Source organism: Balaenoptera ricei, chromosome 3, assembly GCF_028023285.1.
Source record: "Balaenoptera ricei isolate mBalRic1 chromosome 3, mBalRic1.hap2, whole genome shotgun sequence".
Lineage (NCBI taxonomy): Eukaryota > Metazoa > Chordata > Mammalia > Artiodactyla > Balaenopteridae > Balaenoptera > Balaenoptera ricei.
In genome coordinates, this window is record NC_082641.1 from 84,005,959 (window position 1) to 84,028,871 (window position 22,913).

The window sequence follows — 22,913 nt, forward strand, 5'->3', positions numbered from 1 at the left end:
CATTTATTGAGTATCTGCTATGATGGGAACAGTACTAATCACTGGAAATATGACAATATGTAAGAAATGAGAGGGGGTTATTTTTATATAAAATCACATTTATACCTTGCCATTTGTCCCTTCTCAGATAACTTCAATGTACGAAAAAAGTTTTTTTAGATCATCTTAGAGAATTTTATCATACATGTAAGGTATATTGCCAGTGGTAAGTGAAAACTATTAAAGAGAATAGAAAATAGAAAACTTTTCTACTTTTTCAAGCCAAAAAGAAACCAGTCATTATTCTTTAGGCCAGCTTTGTGCAAATTACTATTGTATATGTATGTATTGACTAATTTATTAGAGTCTTATAAGTTATAATAAAAAGAAGACAAGCCAGGATAGGACAAAAAAAAGAAACTTGTTCAGTTAAACCATAAACCTGGCACCTGAGCTCAGTAGACTGTTACTTTAAAAAGAAAAAAAAAATTTAATATAGTAAGATTGACAGGTCTGAGGTGAATTCACAGGAAAGAGATATGGCCAGTACAGAAAAGGTAAGGGAACCTGGATCCAGTATAGTGATACTTAGAAGGTGGATCCCTCCGTCAGGCTGTCTCCTTCAAATCCAAGTTCAACATGCTACCGGCTGTGCACCTTAGTACTGTGCCATTAGATTCCTCATCTAAAATGAGGACAGTAAGTATTTCACAGAGGTTAAATGTGTTCTCTCGTATAAAGCACTCAGTAAAGTGACTTGGTCATGCTGAGCTCTCAAAAAGTATTAGCTGCTATTACTATTACTGTCATTTGTAGTTTATAAAGTACTTCTTTATATGTTATCTCTGTCGAGAATAAGTAGGGTAATTATACCTCCCAGTTTTTCCAGGATTGTACCAGTTTATGCCTAGTATAAATATTAACAACACCCATTTCTTTTCTCAAATGTGTCCTAGTTTGGTAATTAAATTATATGGTCTGCTTAGCAGCAGGACCCAGAATAGAATTAGAGAATACTACCCCAAAACACATAGGTTAACTGAGCTGAGGAAAAGGGGTCATAACTGGGAAGTATCTAGGGGATGCAGGTTACCGTCAATCACAAGTCAGTTGCACAAAGGTGGAGCAGCTTTAATACCATTCCAGACAGACTTTTCCATCGAAGGCAGGGGTGAGGGTCTGTTCTGAAGAAGAAGGGGTAGTCCTTCAGCATGACAATTATGGGGTGATAAGAATCTCAGGTGAGTACTGGTGGGAGGGAGGGAAAAGGTGATGTTGACAAATCGGCATCGATGAATCAAATGACTTTGTGATTCACTGGTGAGAGAAAAATGAATCTAATTTTCTGGGTTGATTATCCCAAAACATGGTTTCATCACTGAGAGAGATACTATAAAAAAAATAAAGTATGGGGAGAAGATTAAGAGCCCAGGTTTAGACATGTTGAGTTCAAAATCCCATTGAAATAGACATTCAATCCAAGTGGAAATTTCCAGATGGCAGTTTTATATACCACTAAGTTCTAGCTTCTAGGAAATCTCCAGATTTTGGAGTCACTTGTCTGAATGTAGCAGCTTAAGCTTTTGTGAGTGGCTGAGATCACTTAGTAGGAAGAAGCCTTAGCCAGGGACAATAAAAGTATGCCAGGGAAAGACCTCAGAAAACAGGAACATTCCATATGTTGGGCAGAATAAGAGGAAGCCAAGATGACAGGTGAAGATCTGGAAAGAACAATATTATAAGGAGAGAGGTTCTGAAGGAACTATAAAGGGGTATATGCCACCAGTAGGTCAGGATGAAGAGTCTTTTGGCTTTGGCAACTAGGAGCTCTTGAGCAACTCATGCAGAAGCCATACAGGAGTGAAGTAGGGAGTGGAAGCAAATGCCTTCGATTTAGGAAGAAAGAGGATATGAGGAAGGATAAAGCAGCACATAAACCCACACTGTCCAGTATGGTAGATACTAACCGCATGTGGCTATTTAACTTTGAATATAAATGAATTAAAAGTAAGTAAACTTAAAAGTTAAGTTTCTCAGTCTTACTGGCCACATTACAAATACTCAATAGTCCCATGTGTCTAGGAGCTATCATATTGGCAGCACGGGTATAGACTATTTCCATTATCATAGAAAGCTCTTGTAGATGGTGCTGGAACTTGTTAAAGAAAGAGGGAAAATGAAAAAGCTTGAAAGACATGCTTTGTCAGAGGAGGGTCTCTTCTCGCCTCCATGACCACTCAAGATAAGCCCGAAGTGAGTGTGTTTATAGCCTGAGTCAAATCTTTGGCAGAGTAATTGTATTAGAAAGGAAAGAAAAAGGAGATGGGAAAGGCTTCAGAAGGCTCAGGGAGGGCTGGCATCCAGAACACTGGGGTAGGGATAGTTCTTTCTCCAAAAATAGACTAATAAAAAAAGAAAAAAGGAGAGAGAGAGAAAGTGCAGAAGTGCAGGTACAACCTTCTTTGGCAAAATCAGGAAGCAAATCACAAAAGGCAGCCGTGATGACTTGTTGAGAAAATAGAGGGCTGTAAACTTAAAGGTGGCTTTTTTCCATCATGAAAATCCCAATACTTCAATACGAAACAGAAACTGATTTTTTTAAATTTTAGGTAAACAATAGATTGAATCAAATGCATGTTGCAACTAGAGTTTATATCTTTGTCGTTAGTAATTATAATAGCTATAATTTAGTGATATCTACTTTATGAAGTACACTGGACTGGGCATTTTACATTAACTATCTTCTTTAAATCCACAAAACAAATTTTAAGGGTAGTTTTCATTATCTATTTTAAAAGGTTAAGTAACTTGCTTAAAGGCACAGAATAGCTATTAAGTGTCAGGGGTTGGATCCGAACACTAGTGTGAAGTGCAGACCAGACATTGGGTAATAACAATACAAGGAAAGAGCAGAGTGCTGTAGGTGCACATAGCAGCCACCCGTAATCTGACTGTCAAGGCAGGCTTCTTGGATGTAAGTGACGCCTAAGTAACATCTGAAGGTTGAGGAACTAGTTGATTACTAGGGAGAGAATGTCCCAGGAAGAAGAAACAATATCTTCTTAGAGTTGACATTCAAGGAAGTAAAAGTCCAAAATGGCTATAATACAAACTGAAAAGAAAAAGAGAATATTGAGAAATGAAAGTGGAGTAGAGACCACCCAACTTCCTCTGTTTATGTTCTGTTCCATCCATTGTACTCAAGGTCAGGTAGATTTCCTCAATCAAGATCTTAATATGACTAAGAAAGACGGTTAACGTTTTGGGATTTCATATATTCCATACACCAGAAGAGAAAAAAAAAAAAAAACCTTTCTGGTTTGTGCATAAGAATGTAAGAGATAGCCATCTAGTGGCTCCTGCGTGTAATCTCTGGAAGTGAGATGCTGCTCTGAAGCTATGTTCTCACAAGGCCGGTGCATTTGTGTGGAGCCAAGCCTCTTACATTGCTAAATTTTTGTTTTCCTAACCCAGTGATCATTGTAAATGATCATTTCAAAGGAACCGAGTACTCTGTATTTGGTATTTTATCACAGCTTTTAGATTTTTACTGACAAACCTGAATAACTCTTCATAGTTCTGAGCCTGTGTTCCTCCATCAACATTAGCCTAATGTCATAGATTTAAGTTTTAAAAGTGTGTTCTTTTTCTGTTCCTGAAATCCTCTTGTTTTTATCTTCTATGTAAAATGTTTCATTGCACAACAGCATATTAAGCTATTTATATTTAGTGTGTGGGGCAGGAGAATTACACAGTAATGGGGTTATTTCTCTTCTGTAAGGCAGAATGCCACTGTGGCCTACCAGAATTGGTTGCATTGTAATTTGCTTTGTTCATTTTACTGATATTGGCCCTAATACTTGGTAATTATTTTCTGATTGAAGATCTCACCTAGGATAAGCTGCTTTCATGGGCAAGAATTGAAAACCTACTTTGAATCATTAAACCAAGATTATTTATAAACATGACAGGATCTCAGCATCATTTTGGAAAGACTTCATATCCCCTTGCACCAATATTTTAATAACATATTCTTTAGTGGAATGTATCCTGGCTAAACCAGTTATTATTTTTATTTCCTAATGGTCATAAAAAAGATTTTATAAATGTTATCTGATCGTGCTATAAATGTAATTAAAACTTAAGCAAAAGGACTCCACAATCATAAGTTTCATTAGCAGCACTTAGTATAGAGTGAGAAAAGGAAGAACTGTGGGTTTCCTTTGGGTTTGGGTTAGAAAAGCAGATTTATGATTCCATTGAGAATATACATGTTTCCCATTCACACAGTTGATGTGAATGGATTTGAAGCCACAGATGTAACTGATGAGGATTAAAATGCTTCATGAGCCTTCCATAGTCGTATGTTGTATCTGTTGTAATATTTTATAAATAATTTGTTTTCATGGAATTATCATATCCAAGTTTACTTCTTAGTACAGGAAGACATGAAATACATTTCAGTGATGTATCATTCCAATGATACTAGTTTGTTAAAATCTCTTTTGCTTGAAACTGATTTAAAAATATTCTTTTCTCACAAAATTATTTTTCTGGAATTTATTCATTTCTTATTTAAAATAAACAACTGGAGCTACTTACAGTAACACAGTTAACAAAATAATAAAACTTTGGTTTTCCAGTTGCCAAGTGGATGTTAGATTTTCTGTGTTTTATAGCACCTGCTCAAAAATATACATTTAATTTTTTGTGGATTACATTTTAATAGGCTTTTAGAAGACAACTTCAAAGGGTTTGCCTATGAAGATAGCTGTTTTTTGATGTAGCTGTTGATAATATTTTATTTTAGAAAGCTGATGAACTCTGACTTCCAAATCAATCCAAACTAACCTTGTTGAAAACCATTTATTGAAACATGCCCTGCAGTCACATATGCATTATTTTGTTTCTACTATTATGCTCATAGAGGTTATTTAGTGTTGTTGACTCCTGAGATAACAGAAGGAAATGGGTGGTTTGTAAAATGAAATGTGAAGCATATTATTTTTTCATTGTTCTGGAAAATCATCTTTTTCTCCCCATGCTTGAACATCTGAGAGCAACCTTCTCTCTCACTTAGTATGAGGAATCAGGAGGTGATATTATTTAAGGCACAAAATTTTGTAAATTTTGCAGTCTTATCAACTCTCCACCCCTTATCTCTTCTCTTTTTTTCACAGGTGATTTCTATTCACTACTTTCCAAGCTGCTAGGAGAAAGGGAAGATGTTGTTCATGTGCATAAATATAATCCTACAGAAAAGGCAGAATCAGAGTCAGACCTGGTAGCTGAGATTGCAAACGTAGTCCAAAAGAAGGATCTTGGTCAGTCTGATGCCAGAGAGAGTGCAGAACATGAGAGGGACAATGCTCTTCTTGTCAGAGACAGAATTCACAAATTCCACAGACTAGCATCTACTTTGAGGCCACCGGAGAGCAGAGTTTTCTCATTACAGCAGCCACTACCCGGTGAAGGCACCTGGGAACCAGAACACACAGGAGGTGCGTTTAGCGCTTCTTTTAAAGAATAAAATGTGAAACGCTACAATCCACATAAGCAAAATCTGAAGGGAATAAAAATTAATGGGTGAGAAAGCTCACCAATGAAAAGGACTTATCATTAGAAAAAACATGACTCATATTTGGGTTGTCAGATATCACCTTTGTTTGAGTTTTCCTTTTTGTTTTGGTCCAGTACTATCAATATGTAAATTCAGTTTCTGTTCAGTTGATGAGCCAGAATTACTAAGACCCAAAATCTTTGGATCATATTGGGGTGGGTGGCATATGAAATTCAGGGTAACAGATTCTTACCAAATCAACATTCTCCATTTAGCTCAATGGGAATAAACTGAAAATTCAAACCTGATATGTAAAGTCCTGGTGTATGAAATGGTTATACACTACCTTCCTTTAAGGTAATTAAATTCCTCTCAGAGGAATCTTAACACTTCCAACATTCTCATCCAATTGACTTGTAAAATGTAACCATTTTTATGACTTTGATTTCTTAAGTTCCATTATCAATTACTATCTTAATTGGAAAGTTGAGTAGTTATATCTGAAGGGACCTCCAGCAAGTCAGTAACTATCAGATTTATCTTTACTTCTAACCAGGATTGGCTTCTGTAATTAGAGGACAATACCTTATTCCCTTCAGGTTTCTGTACCAGCAAGCTATGGATGCCTCATCTTTGTCTTTAATTGTGTTGTGGCTTCTGTGATATTGATTGTGTTTCATGTTACTTGCTAATGTGGAAAGCCAGATAATACAGCATGTGGAGATAATCCCCAAAAAAGTAACGGATATGCGTGCATGGCAGCTGTCCATGCGTGGGCTGGAATGGCACAGGCTGCCAGCTTGATGTTTTCAAATACAGCTTTGCAGGAAGCCATAAATTATTCAACACCCAACTGATTTTTATTTATAATTGAAAAAAATTAGGATGCAGTGCCTTTTGCTCACACAGGAGTTTCAAGCATTGTCCATTAGGACTGGCCTAATAGTCTCTATGAGATGTTAAATGGAACCCAGATTTTTACCTCTTCATATTTAAAACAGGGTCAGCCCTGCTCTAACGCCTTCTAAATTTACCTAATAAAACTGTGTTTCTCAAGAGGTGGTCCCTGGACCCTCTTGCATCAGAATCACCTAGGGTAATTATGAAAAATCTAGACTCCTGAATCCTACTAAGAGCAACTGAATTGACATCTCTGAGTATGGTGTCTAGAAATCTGCAGTTTATCATGCCCCTATCCATTTCATAGAAAGACTGGAGTGTCTGTCTGAACGTCTATGTTAAGGACAGTAAATTGTAACCCGAACAACACATAAATATAAAAGGGAAAAGGGCCTCTTTGGTGAGAATACAATTCTATTCAAGCATGAAATGTTAGAGTTGCATCATGCTTTATTCCATGACTTGTCTTTTTTTTTTTTATTGAAGTATTTATTTTTTATTGAAGTAACATTGGTTTATAACATTATATATGTTTCATGTGTACAATATTATATTTTTATTTCTGCATACCCTACAGTGTGCTCACCACCAAAAATTTAGTTTCTAGTTATCTATGACTTGCCTTTGTTACTCTATGATTTGAAATAATATCATGGTCATTCATAGGCATCATAAATGTCAATGTAAAAATCACAGTTTCACTTAAGGAATTGTATTCCTAAAACCTACTTAGTTTTTCTAAGAAAGAAATGCTTAAAATGCTCAAAATACACTTACTAGCCAAATCTCCTTATACCTTCCAAGGTAGTCAGAATGGCAGTGCCCAGGAAAAAAATGTTTCTCCAGGATCTGGTTCAGGAAGTTTCCTTTCATTTTAAGTATGTGGGTGAATGTCACTGAAATAAATAAAGCAATGAGTTACAGAAACATACAGCACAAATTCTAGTTACAGGAAGAAACTGTACATGTATTTCCTTTCTGAAATCACTTATTTTAGTGTTACTTCACTACTCTGATTCAAAATTTTTAAAAAATTAAATGCAAAATAACAAAACTCATATTTAGGTAAGCTATTTCTAAAAGTCTTTTCAATTTTCTTTCACTGTTTACCATAACACTATCTAATATCTAACTTTAAAGAAAAGCACTTAATAAATGCTATAATATGTTAACAATAATTATGATTATAATTGCTACCATTAATGTCAAGTTGGACTAAGATTTCAAAAATTTAAACACCAAAGTAGTAGAACTAAGTATTAATTATTTTAGCTTAAGTAGCATCCATGAGAGAATTTTCTTGCAATGTGTAGGAAAGCTGCAAAAATTGGCACTCTGAGTTGATAAACTGAGAAAATGACTTGGCAGTGTTCTATCATAATGGGAGTTTGTGGCTCTTCAAATCACTGATCACTTACATTGATCTGCCGTGATGTTTTCCTGTAGTATATGATGTACAGTGTGAAAATATCCAATCTGGTAAATTGAGAGGCAAATGCACTCCTTTTTACACTTAACATAGTTTGGTTTCTACCATTAGTTTGACATCTATATTGAGACAGCATTAATAGAGTAGAAAGAAAATCATAGTCTTTATTCTAGTTGCCTTCTGGAAACTAGATTCATTGAAAAATAAATTTAAAACTGCAGACAGCTATTCTCTTGCTGTCAGATCTGATTGGACTACTATTTGCTAGCATATGGAAGCCTGATTCAACATTTGTTACACACCCTTGGACATCAGAGAATACATCTGCATTTGTGTGATGCTTCCCATCAGATAAGAGAATGCACAGAGTCTTTAAATATTGTTATGATACATTTACATTTTACTTAATTTCTATGGACAACTTTTTCTTGACTCAGAGTCCATTACTTTTAACATTTCAGTCATATGCTGACCCCTAGGTTCAAGTCTTATAGAATTCCCAGGGTAAAATAAAGCATTCAGTAGGCTGAATTTTCATCTCTGGAGGAGAGGAGAATAATGAAAACAAACCCATACATAGCCCTTACTATGAGCCAGGCTAAGTGTTTTAGATGCATTAACTCATTTAATTCTCATAACAACCCTATTTATAAACCCATTTATAGAGGAAGAAACTGAGGCATAGAAAGGTCATGCCATGGATCCAAAGTGCCACAGCTCAATAAACCAACATTCAAAGCCAGGCAGGTTTGCTCCAAGTCTTGGTTTTTAATCACTTTATTACTCTGCCTCTCACAATAAAATAAAATAACAGATAGATAAGATAGATATGCTGGTTTTTTCCAATCATCCCATCATCTTATCTACAACTGTAATAACTCTAGGTGTAGATTGCCTTTGGTCATACTTTCTCAATCAATATCCAAACAATTTGACTAAGGTGAGGATTCGTTTGCAGTTAAATTTTTAAAAGAAAAGGAACTCTGCTAATACTTCTGAGCCCCTAGTTATGTCTTAATTCTCTTCCTCACTTCACACCCACTAAATAAGACCTTATAATTATTCCTGTTTTCTTTCTCACTTGAGTATAAATATTTCTCCTGTAGTTTCAGTTAATTATAGTTATTGTTGGCACTTCTGATGAATAACAATCCCTGACCAAAATAAGGCATCTTTTCCTCACTAAATGAGAATTTGCAAGTATAGAAAAAGCAACCACTTTATTTTGTTCTTGTTGTTGAAATCTTCTACTGATTTCACTAGAGTCTTTTCCTTAAGATTAAATATGAAGAGCCTTGTTATGGTGAAGTTAAGTCATAGTCCTAGGTTTGAAATTATGTTTTTTCTCAACTTTCTCTGTCCTTAGTCTGTCCCTTTAGACAGACAACTTTGTCTGTCCCTCTTAGTCCTTATGTACACAGATAAATGAAAATGCCCTTTTAAATGCTTATTAATAATTTCGTATGAAAGCAGCATTGATTACTAACAATCTTTCCTGGAAAGGTGTAATTCACTAATCCTCTTAGTGATTTATTGATACAATTTTAATAGTAATGTTTAATTTTTTTTGAAAATAGTAACTTTTTTTCTAAATATATGGTGGAATATGAGGCCGCACAATTACCTTTATTTATAATGAATACAAAGATTCTTCTGAAATAATCCTATCGTTTGACATCTGAATTTAGAGCAGCTGACACTTGGAGTTGGCTTGCCCAAGGTCACATGTAAGAAATTTATATTTAATTTTCAAATTAAAACTGTAAGTCTACAACATTAGTCATATACTGAATTACTTCTTAGATAAAAACTAAGAGGAATCTGAACTCAAATTTTTAACTTTTCCATGATTGAAAATGTTAAGTTTAAGTTAGAACCCAAATATATTTTGTCATACAATTTTTAACAAGGATTTGAAATGTTTGTAATTGAGGATTAGGAAATAATCACCCTTGCTATTGATGACTGAAGTCTTGCCCAAGCCTGTATTTCCTTTTTTATGAATAGAGAAAATGACCTGGCATGAGCCAGTCCTGTTCTAGCATTCTGTGATGCTCTTATAAAGATGGGCAGGGATTGGGAAAACATCAGTATTCCATATCCATACAGCACTCGTCCTCAAAGACTGCTTTGTTCTTGATCATTTAATCTTAAAGAGAACAGCCTTTAACTGCCTAATAATGAAAAAGATGACACTGGAAGCAAAAACATCAATTAACTGAGGTAGTGTTCACAGAAGAGGACGTGAACTCAGTTTTCCTTTAAATATTTTAGAGTTTGTAATTAACACAGAGACCTAGGTTTTGAGGTCCTGAAAGTTTTGAGATCTTGGCTGGGTAATCTTAATAAATGTACAATGATATTTTTAAATGAAATTTAAAATAATTTAATATAATTTCTCTGAATGTTCTTGCCGTGCACAAAATAGTTCTTCTTTGCATTGACAAAAAGAGCAAGGTTTCTTACAGTGTTAACCCTCTTATATATTTCCTCACATATCACTTTTGCTGTTTTGAAAATTTACCAAAAGTATATAAATATGTTCTAGATATTTACACTGCTTTTTCTTCTTGAAAATTCCCAACCAAAAGGGATTCTTTTAAATGACAAAATAGGTTAACAACCCATTAGGTAGTGCTTTTTGAGTGCTTACCAATCTAAGATCAATGATAGTTAGGGTTATTCACAGCCAGATTAAGGTTCTTTATACAGTATTTCCAATATTTTATGAAATCCACATTTGAAGCCAGAATAGTGTATTTATTGATATTTGGGACATTGCATATTTCTATCAGAATTAATATCTCTGAATCTTCATGAGCACCTCACTTCCAGTACCTGTTGGTGGACCACTGAATAGAAAAGTTCCAGGAAACCTGACATTTGTTTATTGTCTTTAATGAAAATAATTAGCCAATTAGCATTTTTTTTTAGTCTCTTCACGGTAGCTTCAGCACAATACTAGGGGTAAAAAGAGGTAGTACAAGTGAACTAAAAGATTATAAGGGTGTTTAAATGCTAGTTGACAACATATGCGAGTAGAGACTGGAGCATAGAGTTCAATTTAGTGCATTTTTTTCGCCATTACCGTGGGCCAGGCCCTGTGCAAGACTTAGTGACAAAACAGTGAATAAGACATGATCCTTGCCCTCACAAAATTCCATCTAGTTGTAGTGGTGCTGGGCTCTGAGAAGCTGATGAAAGCGACTAAATATCTGTATTGTTATGAGGTTCAAGTCTCCCTCGGAGCCCATCCAGAATCTTCAGGAGCTGCTGAATGAGTACAGAATGACCACCAAAAAGACAAGCTGTAACTGAGATGAGAATGAATGAAGTACAACCTGAGATTCAAGCAACTTAAAAATAATTTGAAACATTTTCTTTGGGGAATCCATCCATACATCTCTAATTATAATAATTATACCCTGCTTCCTGAGCTCACTTTCAGAAACACAGTTTTTTTCATGTCACCCCATGCTTGAAAACCTTCAGTGGTTCCCAGTCGCCTATAGTCACAATTTGCATCCTTTTCTCCTATTATGATAGATAATAAGCATGATAGATGACGAATGCTATTCATCCTAGCAGCCCCATTTACATCAACTGCTGTGCAAATTTAGGCACGCCAGTTATTACTCTGCCCCCCTTCTCCCCAACTCAGGAAGACATAGCAAAACACACATGAGTGAGAATGACATTCTCACATGCTCTGATATATTTCAGAAGTAAATTATTCCCAAGCTTTGTGCTTTACTGCTATTAATAAAGTACTTGCAGCATACCTCAAAATTAATCACAGTATAGATCAAGACACCACACCTCAGAACTACATTCATTAAGTCATTGTTAAATCCATACCTTCATGTGCTCTACAATGTATATTTTCCAGTCTAAACTAGATCTGGGGGTCTGTTAATCCTGACTGTCACTCTCATACCCCCTCCTGACATACACAGATATCCTTAAAGACATACAAATTACTTAAAGATCTTGAAACACATTCTGCAATTATAATCATCCTCACTTTCCGTCTTTCTGACTGAAATATTCTCTGCCTACTTCTATATTCAATAAACTTTGAGAACACCTACCCTCTCCCAGCCAAGCCTCAGGAAGGATTATGGGCCCTTTCCTGTGTTACTACTGCATTGCACTGTGTCATAAATATTTGCTTTCTGGTTTTTGTTTGTTTGTTTTTTGGGTTTTTTTGGTTTTGTTTTGTTTTTTTTCATTTTATCCTATGAGTCCCTCTAGGACCAAAACCATGCTTTATTTCTTTGTGTCCCCAGAATCTAACATAACACCTTACATAGACAATACACTTAGGGAATATTTGTTGAATATGCTTCAGCAAAGGTTGTAGACAAAACTGTTCCAGGCATCCTATTGATTGTGCTGTGTTATTAATTTTTGTTTAAAAAATTAAATTAGCAAAGGTAAGAATATTTTGAGTGAAAAGTTGCTGTTTCCTGTTGTATAGTTGAGAGAATTATTTTAAAGTGTTTACTCTCACACCAGCATTCTCTCAGGCTTTCAGAAGCTGACTGTACAAGCCCTGTGTTTCCCTTTCTTCCTCCAGTCTTTAATGTTTATCTTTGAGGATTTCACTGCGTGTTGCCACATCCTCCAGAGTATGGGAAGGAGAAAGGAGACTCAGACTGCTGCTTTTTTACTTCTCAGCATCTCTGTTGAAGCATTTCAGAGGGAAAGAGATATTGACACTGATACAAAGGATTTCACAGCATCTTCATAACTTTATATCCTCAGTTAGTATAGCTACTCTGTACATGGTACTTCTTTATTCATGAGCATTTTTTTTTTTTGAAAAAAAGAGAGACAATTTATTCTTCAGAAAGATAGAAGACGTGACATTAGAATAAGATACGTTTATAGATCTCAGTAAAGTTTATGCATGCTTACCAAGAATAATTTTGCTTATGGAGTATATCAGTGATTTTAAAAAACTATTAATTGAAGCATATGTGTACAAGTTCACAAATAACATGTGTACCTCTCCAAAGAGTTTCACTAATTGAACCCAATGATGTAATCAAGAAACAGAACACTACCAAGAACACATAAGCCCTCTTTATGCCCCTCTCTACTTGCTATTAAGCTATAGATCTGCATGAGCATTTTTATAAAAGGGGTTAACAATTGAACCTAGGTATTCTCTAAGTATAAATGTATTCTGATCAGAAGTGAGAGTGATTGTAAATCACTCAGTCATAGAGTTTCTGTTATTTTTTCCTTTCTCATGTTAGGAAATAGTGAAATATAAGCAGTGAAAGAATATCTCTCCATTCCCATTGTTATAGGAACACTAAAGTTAGGTGAAATGAGATTGGTATCTTACATAGTTCCTTGTTCGAGGTATTATCAATGTTGGTTTATTATAGGGTCTAATGTATTCTGAACATCCACAATTTACACAGAAGTTAGATGAGAAAGACAGACAGACACACACACACACACACACACACACGGGCTTATTGCCCAAGAATACTATTTATTTACAACATCTAAAAGCTTTGTATTAAAATGATGCCATCCATGTTGCCATATTTTCCAAAGATACTAATTTAAAGTAAGAATCTTGTTAAGAAGACAGTCTCAAATTTGCCCCTTAATGACTTAAGGATAAACTGGTTTTACAATACATCTCATCAACAGGAAAAGAGCATATCCCCAAACAAGTTCACAGTCACTTACTTTATTCATAGCTCAGGAGGCTCCTTGGCATGTGCATGTGTTATATTTTATGTAGAGCATGGCTTGATTTTTTTTCTTTGCATCTGGTGACATTACTGCATGAACTTCTTATAATCATTGTGAATCTCCATGAGGTTATACTAGCTTTCTTTTTTACACTAAATGTATGGATTTATCTTTTAGATTTCCATGTAGAAGAGGCACTGGATTGGCCTGGAGTATACTTGTTACCAGGCCAGGTTTCTGGGGTGGCTCTGGACCCTAAGAATAATCTGGTGATTTTCCACAGAGGTGACCATGTCTGGGATGGAAAGTAAGTAATAATTTTTCCTTGAAGGAGTAAATGAAGATAAAAATAGCATGCATTGCTTTTCATTAAACTAAGAATAATGGTGAGAGAACTATCAAGGTTTTCTTTGAACTTGATTTTTGTGAGCAAAATGTATTTGTTCTTTTAGTATATGACTGTGACACATAGAAAAGAGAAAGTCTTGTGCATTTGAAAACAATTAAGGTAGTTTCACAAACTAGTTTATGGAAAGAAGGCAATAACAGTCTGTGATTCTGCCTACTTAGCATTTTGCTCTCTCCCCCTTGAAGCTACCTTCACATTCCTAAGGAAAGTAACATTAAAGGCAGTTAAGACAGTACATGGCTGAGGCATTTCAAGACTTCAGAAAAAATGCATCATGATCAATGATCAACGAAGAAAATTATTAGTTGACTACAATAAAGCACTTCATTATTTTCATGTACTGGGTAGAGAACCATATTAAGGCCATTGGGCTCTCCCTTTCCATCAGACTTCTCCCTGGCATGATAACAGTGCCTTCTGGAGATTGTAGTTAGAGCAGCTTGGCCACCATATTATAGAAATAGTCAGTACCTTGGCCTTCACATTTCCATACAGATTAATTTTATTACTAAATTTGCATTTTTCATGAGCACCGAAGACTTAAGAATAACAAGACTTAAGAAGACTTAAGACTTAAGACTTAAGAAGAATAACAAGACTTAAGACTTGTTAAGTCTAAGACTTATAGACTTATATCTAAGACTAATATCCCTGCTTTTCCCTCTGGGTTTCTCTTTCCAACCTTTTATTCTATCTTCCACTATCATCTTATAGGGAGTTTTGGTAAAAAAAGTCTAACATTCATTGAGTGTTTACTGTGCTCCTGTGACTGTTCTGTTTACATAAATTACCTCACAACATTTAGGCACTGTTATTATCATCATCATTCACGTTTTACAGGTGAAGAAACCAAGAGAAAGTAAGTGTTTTGCCCCAGACCTCACAGTTAGCCTGGCAAAGTCAGGCTTCAGTTCCTTTCCATCTGACTCCAAAGTTGGCCCACTTACCCAGTTTGTTATATTTACTGCCTTTTAGAGGATTACGAGCACATTTACATGATTGTATTTTTAAAAGCTTATTCCAAAATTTAGCAGGTTATCTTAATTCTCCTGAGTAATGAATATCCATTTATTCATGTTTTATCACAAATTTACATATGAAGGTAAATTTTTTAATATCTTATGAATTAAGTGTAATGAATCTCTCCTTTCGAGTGTACAACTGTAGGGTTTCATTTGGAAAATTGAGGATCCACATATACAGTTCAATTGTTTTCTTCCTCCATTTTCAGAGATGCTGATTAAACTTAAGCTAACCCTGCTCTGTCACATACGCATGTATGTAGTTTTCTTTGTGCAGTTGAAGATGGAATTCAATTAGCATTTCAGAATAGATTGATAGCTTTGTTACTGTTTAATTGTCCTTTCCAATTGTCACACTCAAAAATGGAATCTGAGAAAGAGATCACTTCTGAGTTCAAAGCCATCGAACTCAGCATCCCTATTCATACATCTCTGTTACATCATCTTAGTCATTATTGAACATCTAATTATATTTTCACAAGTGCTTTCAAAAGCAAACTATTACTATTCATTGTAGCATATTCTTCATTTTAATGAATGTTGCTACATTTTCCACATGGATTTCTAGCCACATTTTACCAGACGAGAAAATTACAGCATCATTTTCTCCCATTGATACTGTTTCAGCTGGCTAAAGCTAAATTGGACAAAGTCCAATTTTCCATTTTAATGTGATATTCATTCCAAGTAAACGGCAGAGGCTGGAATAGTTTAATAGAAAAAAAAAAAAGGGATCAGTAAAGGCCAGCTTGGGGTAGATGACACAAGACTGTGAAACAAGAGCCACATAAGAACATTTTCTGGGACGTATATGGCTGTCCTAGCTGAAGACCTGCTTTTTCCTGGCATCTTGCTTTCATCTAGATAACCAGTATCATGTGGAAATAGATTCCAGTTCCATTGCCAAAGCCCCAGTGTGTTTACCCTAATAAATGGCACTGACAAAGGGCCAAAAATGCAAGACTTCTTCAGGGCAGGCATGCTGATTTTACTCATTAAATCTGTTTCTTCTTTCTTCTTCTTTATCTTTCAGGTGTAAGAATATTTGTTATCTCTCTTTCCTTCTGCCTCTCTTGTATTTCCTGTTGGCCTCTAGTAGCCTTTGCAATCCATGGTTGTGAGGAAGTTCTCTTCTGGCACTCGGATCTCTGCTTTTAACACTGTCTGCTTTATTATTCACAAAGGGAATAAGAAGTGGATTACTCTGTTAGTTATTTTGTAGGAAAATAGATTCGGATGTGTGGGCCCTGCTCGTTGAACGGTCATACGTGACCATCCTTCCTACATGTATAAGTCACATTATATAGAATAGACAATGTACATAATTTTTCTTTTTCCTCATTGACTATCCAAGGATTATACAAAGAAAAAGACAACACTTTCCAGAAGAATTTATTATGTGCTAGTGAGAGACAATGGAAATTAAAAATGGGGTGGAAATTGCATTCTTGTTGCTACCACTGTTTGGATAGAAAGATGAGAAATCCTGTATTAATTTTCCTCAGAATCTTTCCCATCCTGATACTTCTCATGTTCACAAAATTATAAGTTCCATAAGGCTAGAGCTTGTTCTAAATCAAATCTTGGTAGTCTATATCCCCTAATTTTTGTAGTTGATCATTCTTTAAGTATCAGACAGTGCTCGGAGTTAATAATAATCCCTAATTAATACTCAGTACTCAAAGCTCTTTTGATATCATCACAAAAACTGTCTTTATAAGTAGTATTACTCCAAGTTTTATTTGGTGTCTGCTGGAGGCTCATGCAATTTTTTTCTCAGCTGCTTCTCAGTCGTCACCTGACCTGGAAGTGGTTAATTGCTTTATGATTCCAATTCATTTTTTATCACAAACAATCTTTTATTAGTCATTAGGGTAAGTTATTTATAACACAGGGTATTTTTAATAACAGCTTACTTGAGATATAATCCACATGCCATAAAGCTCACCTCTTTAAACTGTATAACTCATTGGTTTTTAGTAAATTCACAAAAATTCTATGTCGATCATCACTACCTAATTCCAGAACATTTTCATCACCTCCTAAAAGAAATCTCATACCCATTAGCAGTCACTCTTCATTTTCCCCTACCCCTAACCCTGGCAACCATGAATTTACTCTCTCTCTCTATGGATTTTCCTGTACAGGATGTTTTACATAAATGGAATCACACAATATGTGGACTTCAATGACTGGCTTCTTTCACTTAACATAATGTTTTGAAGATTCATCAATACTGTAGCACGTATCAATATTTCATTTCCTTTATGACTGGATAATATTCCACTGTATGGGAATACCATATCTAATTTAACTCTTCATCTGTTGATGAACATTTGGGTTGTTTCTACTTTTTGGCTATTATAAATATGCTGCCTTGAAAAAAAAAAAAAATAAGTAGTATTACTCTTCATTTCTACCTGATAGCCTTGATCAGCTCTTACTTTTCTACTTAATCATGCTAAATAAGCATAGCAACAAAATAATAATAATAGTAGTAGTAATAATAGTAATGATAATGATGATGATGATAAAACACTTACCCTCCTGAAAGATGACTGTCAACTCCCTTTCTCAATTTGATTTCCATTTTCTTCCCTGTCTGTCAGTATGGCTACTTTAAGATGCTTCTCCTAGCTAAAATAGGAAATGCCTATTACCAGCAGGGTGTAATGAAACTTTAAAGAGCCTCTTGTCTGCCCTGGTGCTCCGGCAGCATGGCAGCTAGAGCTGTTTAAATGCCTCCCAGCAGGAGCTGGGTAGCTCCTGCCTCAGTAACAGCTGTTCCTCGGTCTCTGTCAAAATCACCACCATTGTCAGAGGCTTGCTTCTTGGCCTTTCTTTTATTTATCTCAACTATGGCTGAGGTTCTACTGTGCAGGCCTCACATCACATACCCTCTTAAGTAAACCATGGGTTTTATCCCTAATTTTTAGGTGCTAAAAGGTGTTTCCATTATACCACTTGTCATTTCTTCACATGGAGTTGGAAGGGATTTTGGAAGTTGTATCACTTGGAATTCTTTCTGTAACCAATAAGGGAGAAAACCCAACACAAACTAGCTTAGGGAAAGAAATTTATTAGTTTGTATAAATAAAAACTTTAAGGGTATGGTAGCTCAAACGACACCACCAGCACCTATTTGACACATTTTCTCCTGGTTGGCTCCATTCTTAGACCCTGATTGATCTTCCTCCCCACTTGCAGCTTCAGAATTACAGAAGAGGTAGTCTATGTCCTTGATGTAGGTCAACAGGAGAGCCTTAAATGGAGACTTTCAGTGTTCTAAAACACTGTCAGTGTTCTACCTGACTTTAGGTCTTATTTCTTGCATCCTAAACCAGTCACTGTGGGCAGAGGAATGAAATCCACTCTTTGGCTTAGCCTGACTTCTTGTTCTATCCTTGGAATGTGAGAGTAGAGTTGACATTATCAAAAGCAAGTGGACTGAGAGTGGGGCTCAGACTGTTGGGTCAACTAAAGAAAAACTGAGATTTCATTAGCACAAAATGGGGCAGTAGACACTGGGCACCCAGAATAGCAAATGTCCACCAGAGAGCTCATCTCCAGCTTCCTGCTGGGACATCTCTAAACAAAATCGTCCATAGTCATCTGGAGCTTGAACTCTCAGTGCCAACAAATTCCCTAGATGTGAGACATACTTTCCAGTTATGGGACTCATCTAGATGTCATAAAGTTCTTCATTATGTTAAACTCACATCTGTGTCCTGTAACTTCACCTTCATGACAGCCAAATGCAAAGTGAATTTACTCCCATTTGTTCATGTCAATTATTTGCATATTTAAAGAAAGTCTTAATCTTCTCCAGACTGAGTATCCCCCAGGCCCTCAGCCAGTCTTCATACTGACATGATACTTTCATCTGAAGGTGCTCTGGTTTCTCAGTCCTTTAAAGTGTTTGGTTGAGAAATGGCCACAATACCTCATGTGTTAGCTGATCAGCAATGCAATTACTTTCCTTGATGTGTATTCTAGATATCTATTAGTGTAAAAGGGTTCTATTCACTTTTCTTCAGCAGTCATATCTTGTGTTACCTTGTTACTATGTGTTGAATTTGTAATCTACTAGAATCTCCAAATGTATTTCATGAAATTGTGCTGAAGTTTTTACTGGAAATGTATACTTATGCAGTGCTTTAAAAACACTGAATTCAGGATTTTATTCCAATTACATTTCACTTCATTAGGTTTAGCATTGCTTCAATTTACAGATATTATTTTATTCTTAATTAACCAAAGAATGAGCTGTCCCTTCCAGCCTGGTATTAGGTCTGTTTGATGAGCTTGCCTTTCACATCTTTATACATGTTGTTTATAAAATTTGAATAGTTGAATGATTGGTTTAGCAAGTTTTGTCCTTAGAGATGTGGTCTTCTGGGAATCTTCTCCCATTTGCCCTCCAAATAATTTGTTCACAAACCACCTCTTCATCAATGTTTTATGGAACCTTGTGAGGTTCTATTGTTTCAGAAATCTAACTGCTTTCTAACTTTCATAAAAATCAGTTCAAGATTTGCCTCCCTAGTTTTCTGGAGTCTCAGTTAAGATATATCTGCTTGAGGTCCTGCTTCTGTATCTGCAAATTCTTTCATACCTTAAGAATTAATTGGGCCTGGAAAATTGAACTCAAAATGACTGAGTGGTACCTTAGTATCTTCACATCTGAGAGAAAATTGTAAGGAGTTCTACAAAAAGAATGTTTCCATAGTCTACCCTTTTCTTTCATATTGCCATTTCCGGTTTTACTCAAGCCATTTTCTTCCAGTTTTATGCCACTTTCTCTGATTCTTCTTGGCTATGTGACTATTCTTCCTATCTCTTCTACATCTACAAATTAAATTTGATAACTGGAGGGGAGATTCTCCAGTCCAGTGAGGTCAATCCTAGTAAGAGAAAACCACATGTTTTGAAGACAGGAGACCTGGGTTTGAATCTTGGTTACCATCTCCTACCTTTGAGACCTGTATCAAGACATTTGAACTCCCTGACTCTGTTCCCTAGTCCAAAAAAATGAAGACTTTAAAAAGTGCCTCACTCTGTTGAGTAACAAAAAGCACTTTGTTAAGTAACTCATTCCCAGTGGCCTTATTGACGGAACAGAGCCCGGTGCTGTGATACCTAGTTCTTTGTTCTTTTCATCCCAATTTGGGATGTCTCTAGCGCTAGGTCCATCAGGACACTGAATAGTCATACTGGTTTCTTTTCCCACCTTTTTTCTTCCTCATAGGAATTTTTCAATGTGTATATATTCAGAAGTAAGCGTTTTTAACATAGTATTAAATTATATTCCATTTAAAGTCTTTGGTCTTATTATGGTATGTCTTTGCTTTCCTAATGTTGAGGGTACATTTCCACTTATTTTCTCACTTGAAAACCTATGGTCCTTTCTCCAGCCTCTTAATTTATATAATTACAACATTATATTTTACTTCTCTCTTCAGTTGCTATTATTTATTTTGCATTTCCTTAATTTTGATTGATGGCACAGAAGTTTATTTTCTCCCTATTCTAGTTCTTTTGTGTGAGAATATTGCAAAGCATTTCTTTTCAGCCTTATCTAAACTGTTTGATTAGCTGCTAATGTGCAAAATCATTAATGGGGGATTCAAACTGCTAAAATAAACAACTGATGAATTCCAGCCCACAGGCCGCAGTTCAGTCTTTCCTGCTGAGTGCTTTTTCAGAGAAGCAGACAGAAATCAGCAGTGCTTCAGGCACTATGTGAAATGTGCAGGGTATTATTATATCCTGTAAAAAGTTAAATGTGGTTGAAATAAAGACCTCTCTGCAGCATATAATGCAGGGTAGCTGCTTTAGAACACTAAATAAGCAGTTTGCTATAGCAACAGTGTATCCAGCTCTATAATCTGACATCTGTTTGTGAACTGTTAGAGCGTTACTTTTCTTTGAATTAGAAGAGAGTTTATAAATTACTTTATTTGGCAGATTTAATGTGAGTGTGTGTGTGTGTGTGTGTGTGTGTGTGTGTGTGATTTTCCCATTTCAGAAAAACATCAATTCCTTTTATTACTTGCCCTGTGTAACTGCCAGGGGCCAGCTGTTAGTTGCATGAGGCTCCAGTGATCCCAAGTGAAAGGATTAGGACTCATCAACCAATCCACTGAGGGACTGAATGTCCCTTGATACTGCCAGTTTAAACATATAGACATCTGGTAAATGGTATCACAAAAGATTTTCAGTGAAAGGGTTGGACCTATTGTGTTGTGGTTAATTCCTTAAAGCTATGATCTTTCTAAGAATTCTAGAATGTTATTATTTGTTATTTATGTTACTGAAGTAAATTAATATATTCAAATGATGCTAATATCAGTAAATTCAAGAATTTGCCTAATCACTGAGATCCTTAATGGATACAGGGGAAGTGTAGTAATACTATGACTAATAATCATAGAGCCAAATACCATAGGAAAATGGTTAGTCTAAAGCATCACATAAAATGCCCTCTGTACATGCTAATGACACGGGAGTAATTTGTGATAATTAAAAAGAAAAACACTAAAAAACAAACCATATTATTAGTTGTTACATTGTAGTGAGATACTCAGAAAAAAATCTTGATAAGTTGAGAGATCTGATATTTTCTGTGTATCCAAATTTTTATTATAAAAATCTGATTTATTTATTCTGTGGCTTATTTACTTTGTTACTTATTTTTCTTTTGGCTCTTTCATTTGCTATTTCACAATTTATTATAACATCACCAAAAAATGGTTAATAAAATAAAAGAGTATGATCCTCAAATTAGTTAATTTTGCTATTTTTCCCACCATTAGAAATCTGACATTTCTAGATTGTGAGTATAGATGCCCACACACAATTTAGGTTTGTGACAGCAAAATATCAACTACTTGATATATTTTTTTCTGTATTCATGAGCAGTGCAGAACAGCACCATTGATAAAGGATGTTTTCACTTACCTACGCATCAGCTACAACATTTCATTCGATCTGACTAGCATAAGGACTGTGAGTCGGGGTTTATTTATATTTCTTCCATGACATAGCTTGTTTTCTTGGAAGCCAAGCTCAATATCGCAGGTTCTTGACTTTGAGCTTACATGGCTGCCAGAGAGTAATTTAAACTAGAGTTTGCATTTGTAAATATTTAAGTGTCTGGAGAAATAAGCTGAAGCTATAAAAAACATGATTTAAATTAGAGGAGGTCAACATATGCTCCTGAAGGTGGGGGTGGGGAGATCTACTTTCTCTCCATCATAAGTTGTAGGAATGTTATTTCCTAAAATAGTAGGACCAGAGATTTAAGACTGATGGTGAATATTTAAGTGAATGACAAGACAGACCAAAGAATTGCTGTTGCTGCAACCTATTGCTTGGGGAAATCATGAACAAGTAAATATGTCAGGCTTCCTGGATGGTTTGTCATTTTGCAAATAAGAGATACGGAATTAGGTATGCTGAGGTCTGTTAGGCTCCAGTTTTATCAAGATATGCAATAGGCAATTGGACTGCCACTGTTATTCGCTGTCAATAGTGGGTCAGAACACTGTCTGCATGTCAAGTGGATAGCACTTGGTAAGAATTATGAGGACTCGGTGACTTTCCATATTACTAACTCCTAGGTGGGGGTGGGGTGAAGTAATATACTAGTATATTCCATGCCCAAGTAAATAAACTGCAAGAATAAATGAAAATTTTAGGAAATATAAAATGGAAAGGGAAATCAAAGTATAATCAGTGGATTTTATCAATATCAATATCCTGGTTATGATATTGTACTGTAGTTGTGCAAAATGCTACCATGGAGGAAACTAGGTAAAGTGTACACAGAATCTCTCTGTATTATTTTTTCTTGTAACTGCATGTAAATCTACAGTTATCTCAAATTTTCTTTAA

The 22,913-nt window shown here is 35.5% G+C and overlaps 1 protein-coding gene across 10 annotated transcripts in view; it reads left to right on the forward strand.

The window, feature by feature from the left end:
* Positions 1–22,913, forward strand: part of PAM (peptidylglycine alpha-amidating monooxygenase) — a 281,828-nt gene that overhangs the window by 233,092 nt on the left and 25,823 nt on the right. For 7 of the 10 annotated variants that reach the window (XM_059916834.1, XM_059916835.1, XM_059916833.1 and 4 more), the window contains 2 exons: positions 5,160–5,480; positions 13,764–13,893. In XM_059916834.1, coding sequence (XP_059772817.1) covers positions 5,160–5,480; positions 13,764–13,893 — 451 coding nt within the window. The remainder of the gene's footprint in view (positions 1–5,159; positions 5,481–13,763; positions 13,894–22,913) is intronic. The other 3 variants (XM_059916839.1, XM_059916840.1, XM_059916841.1) reach the window with 1 other exon arrangement.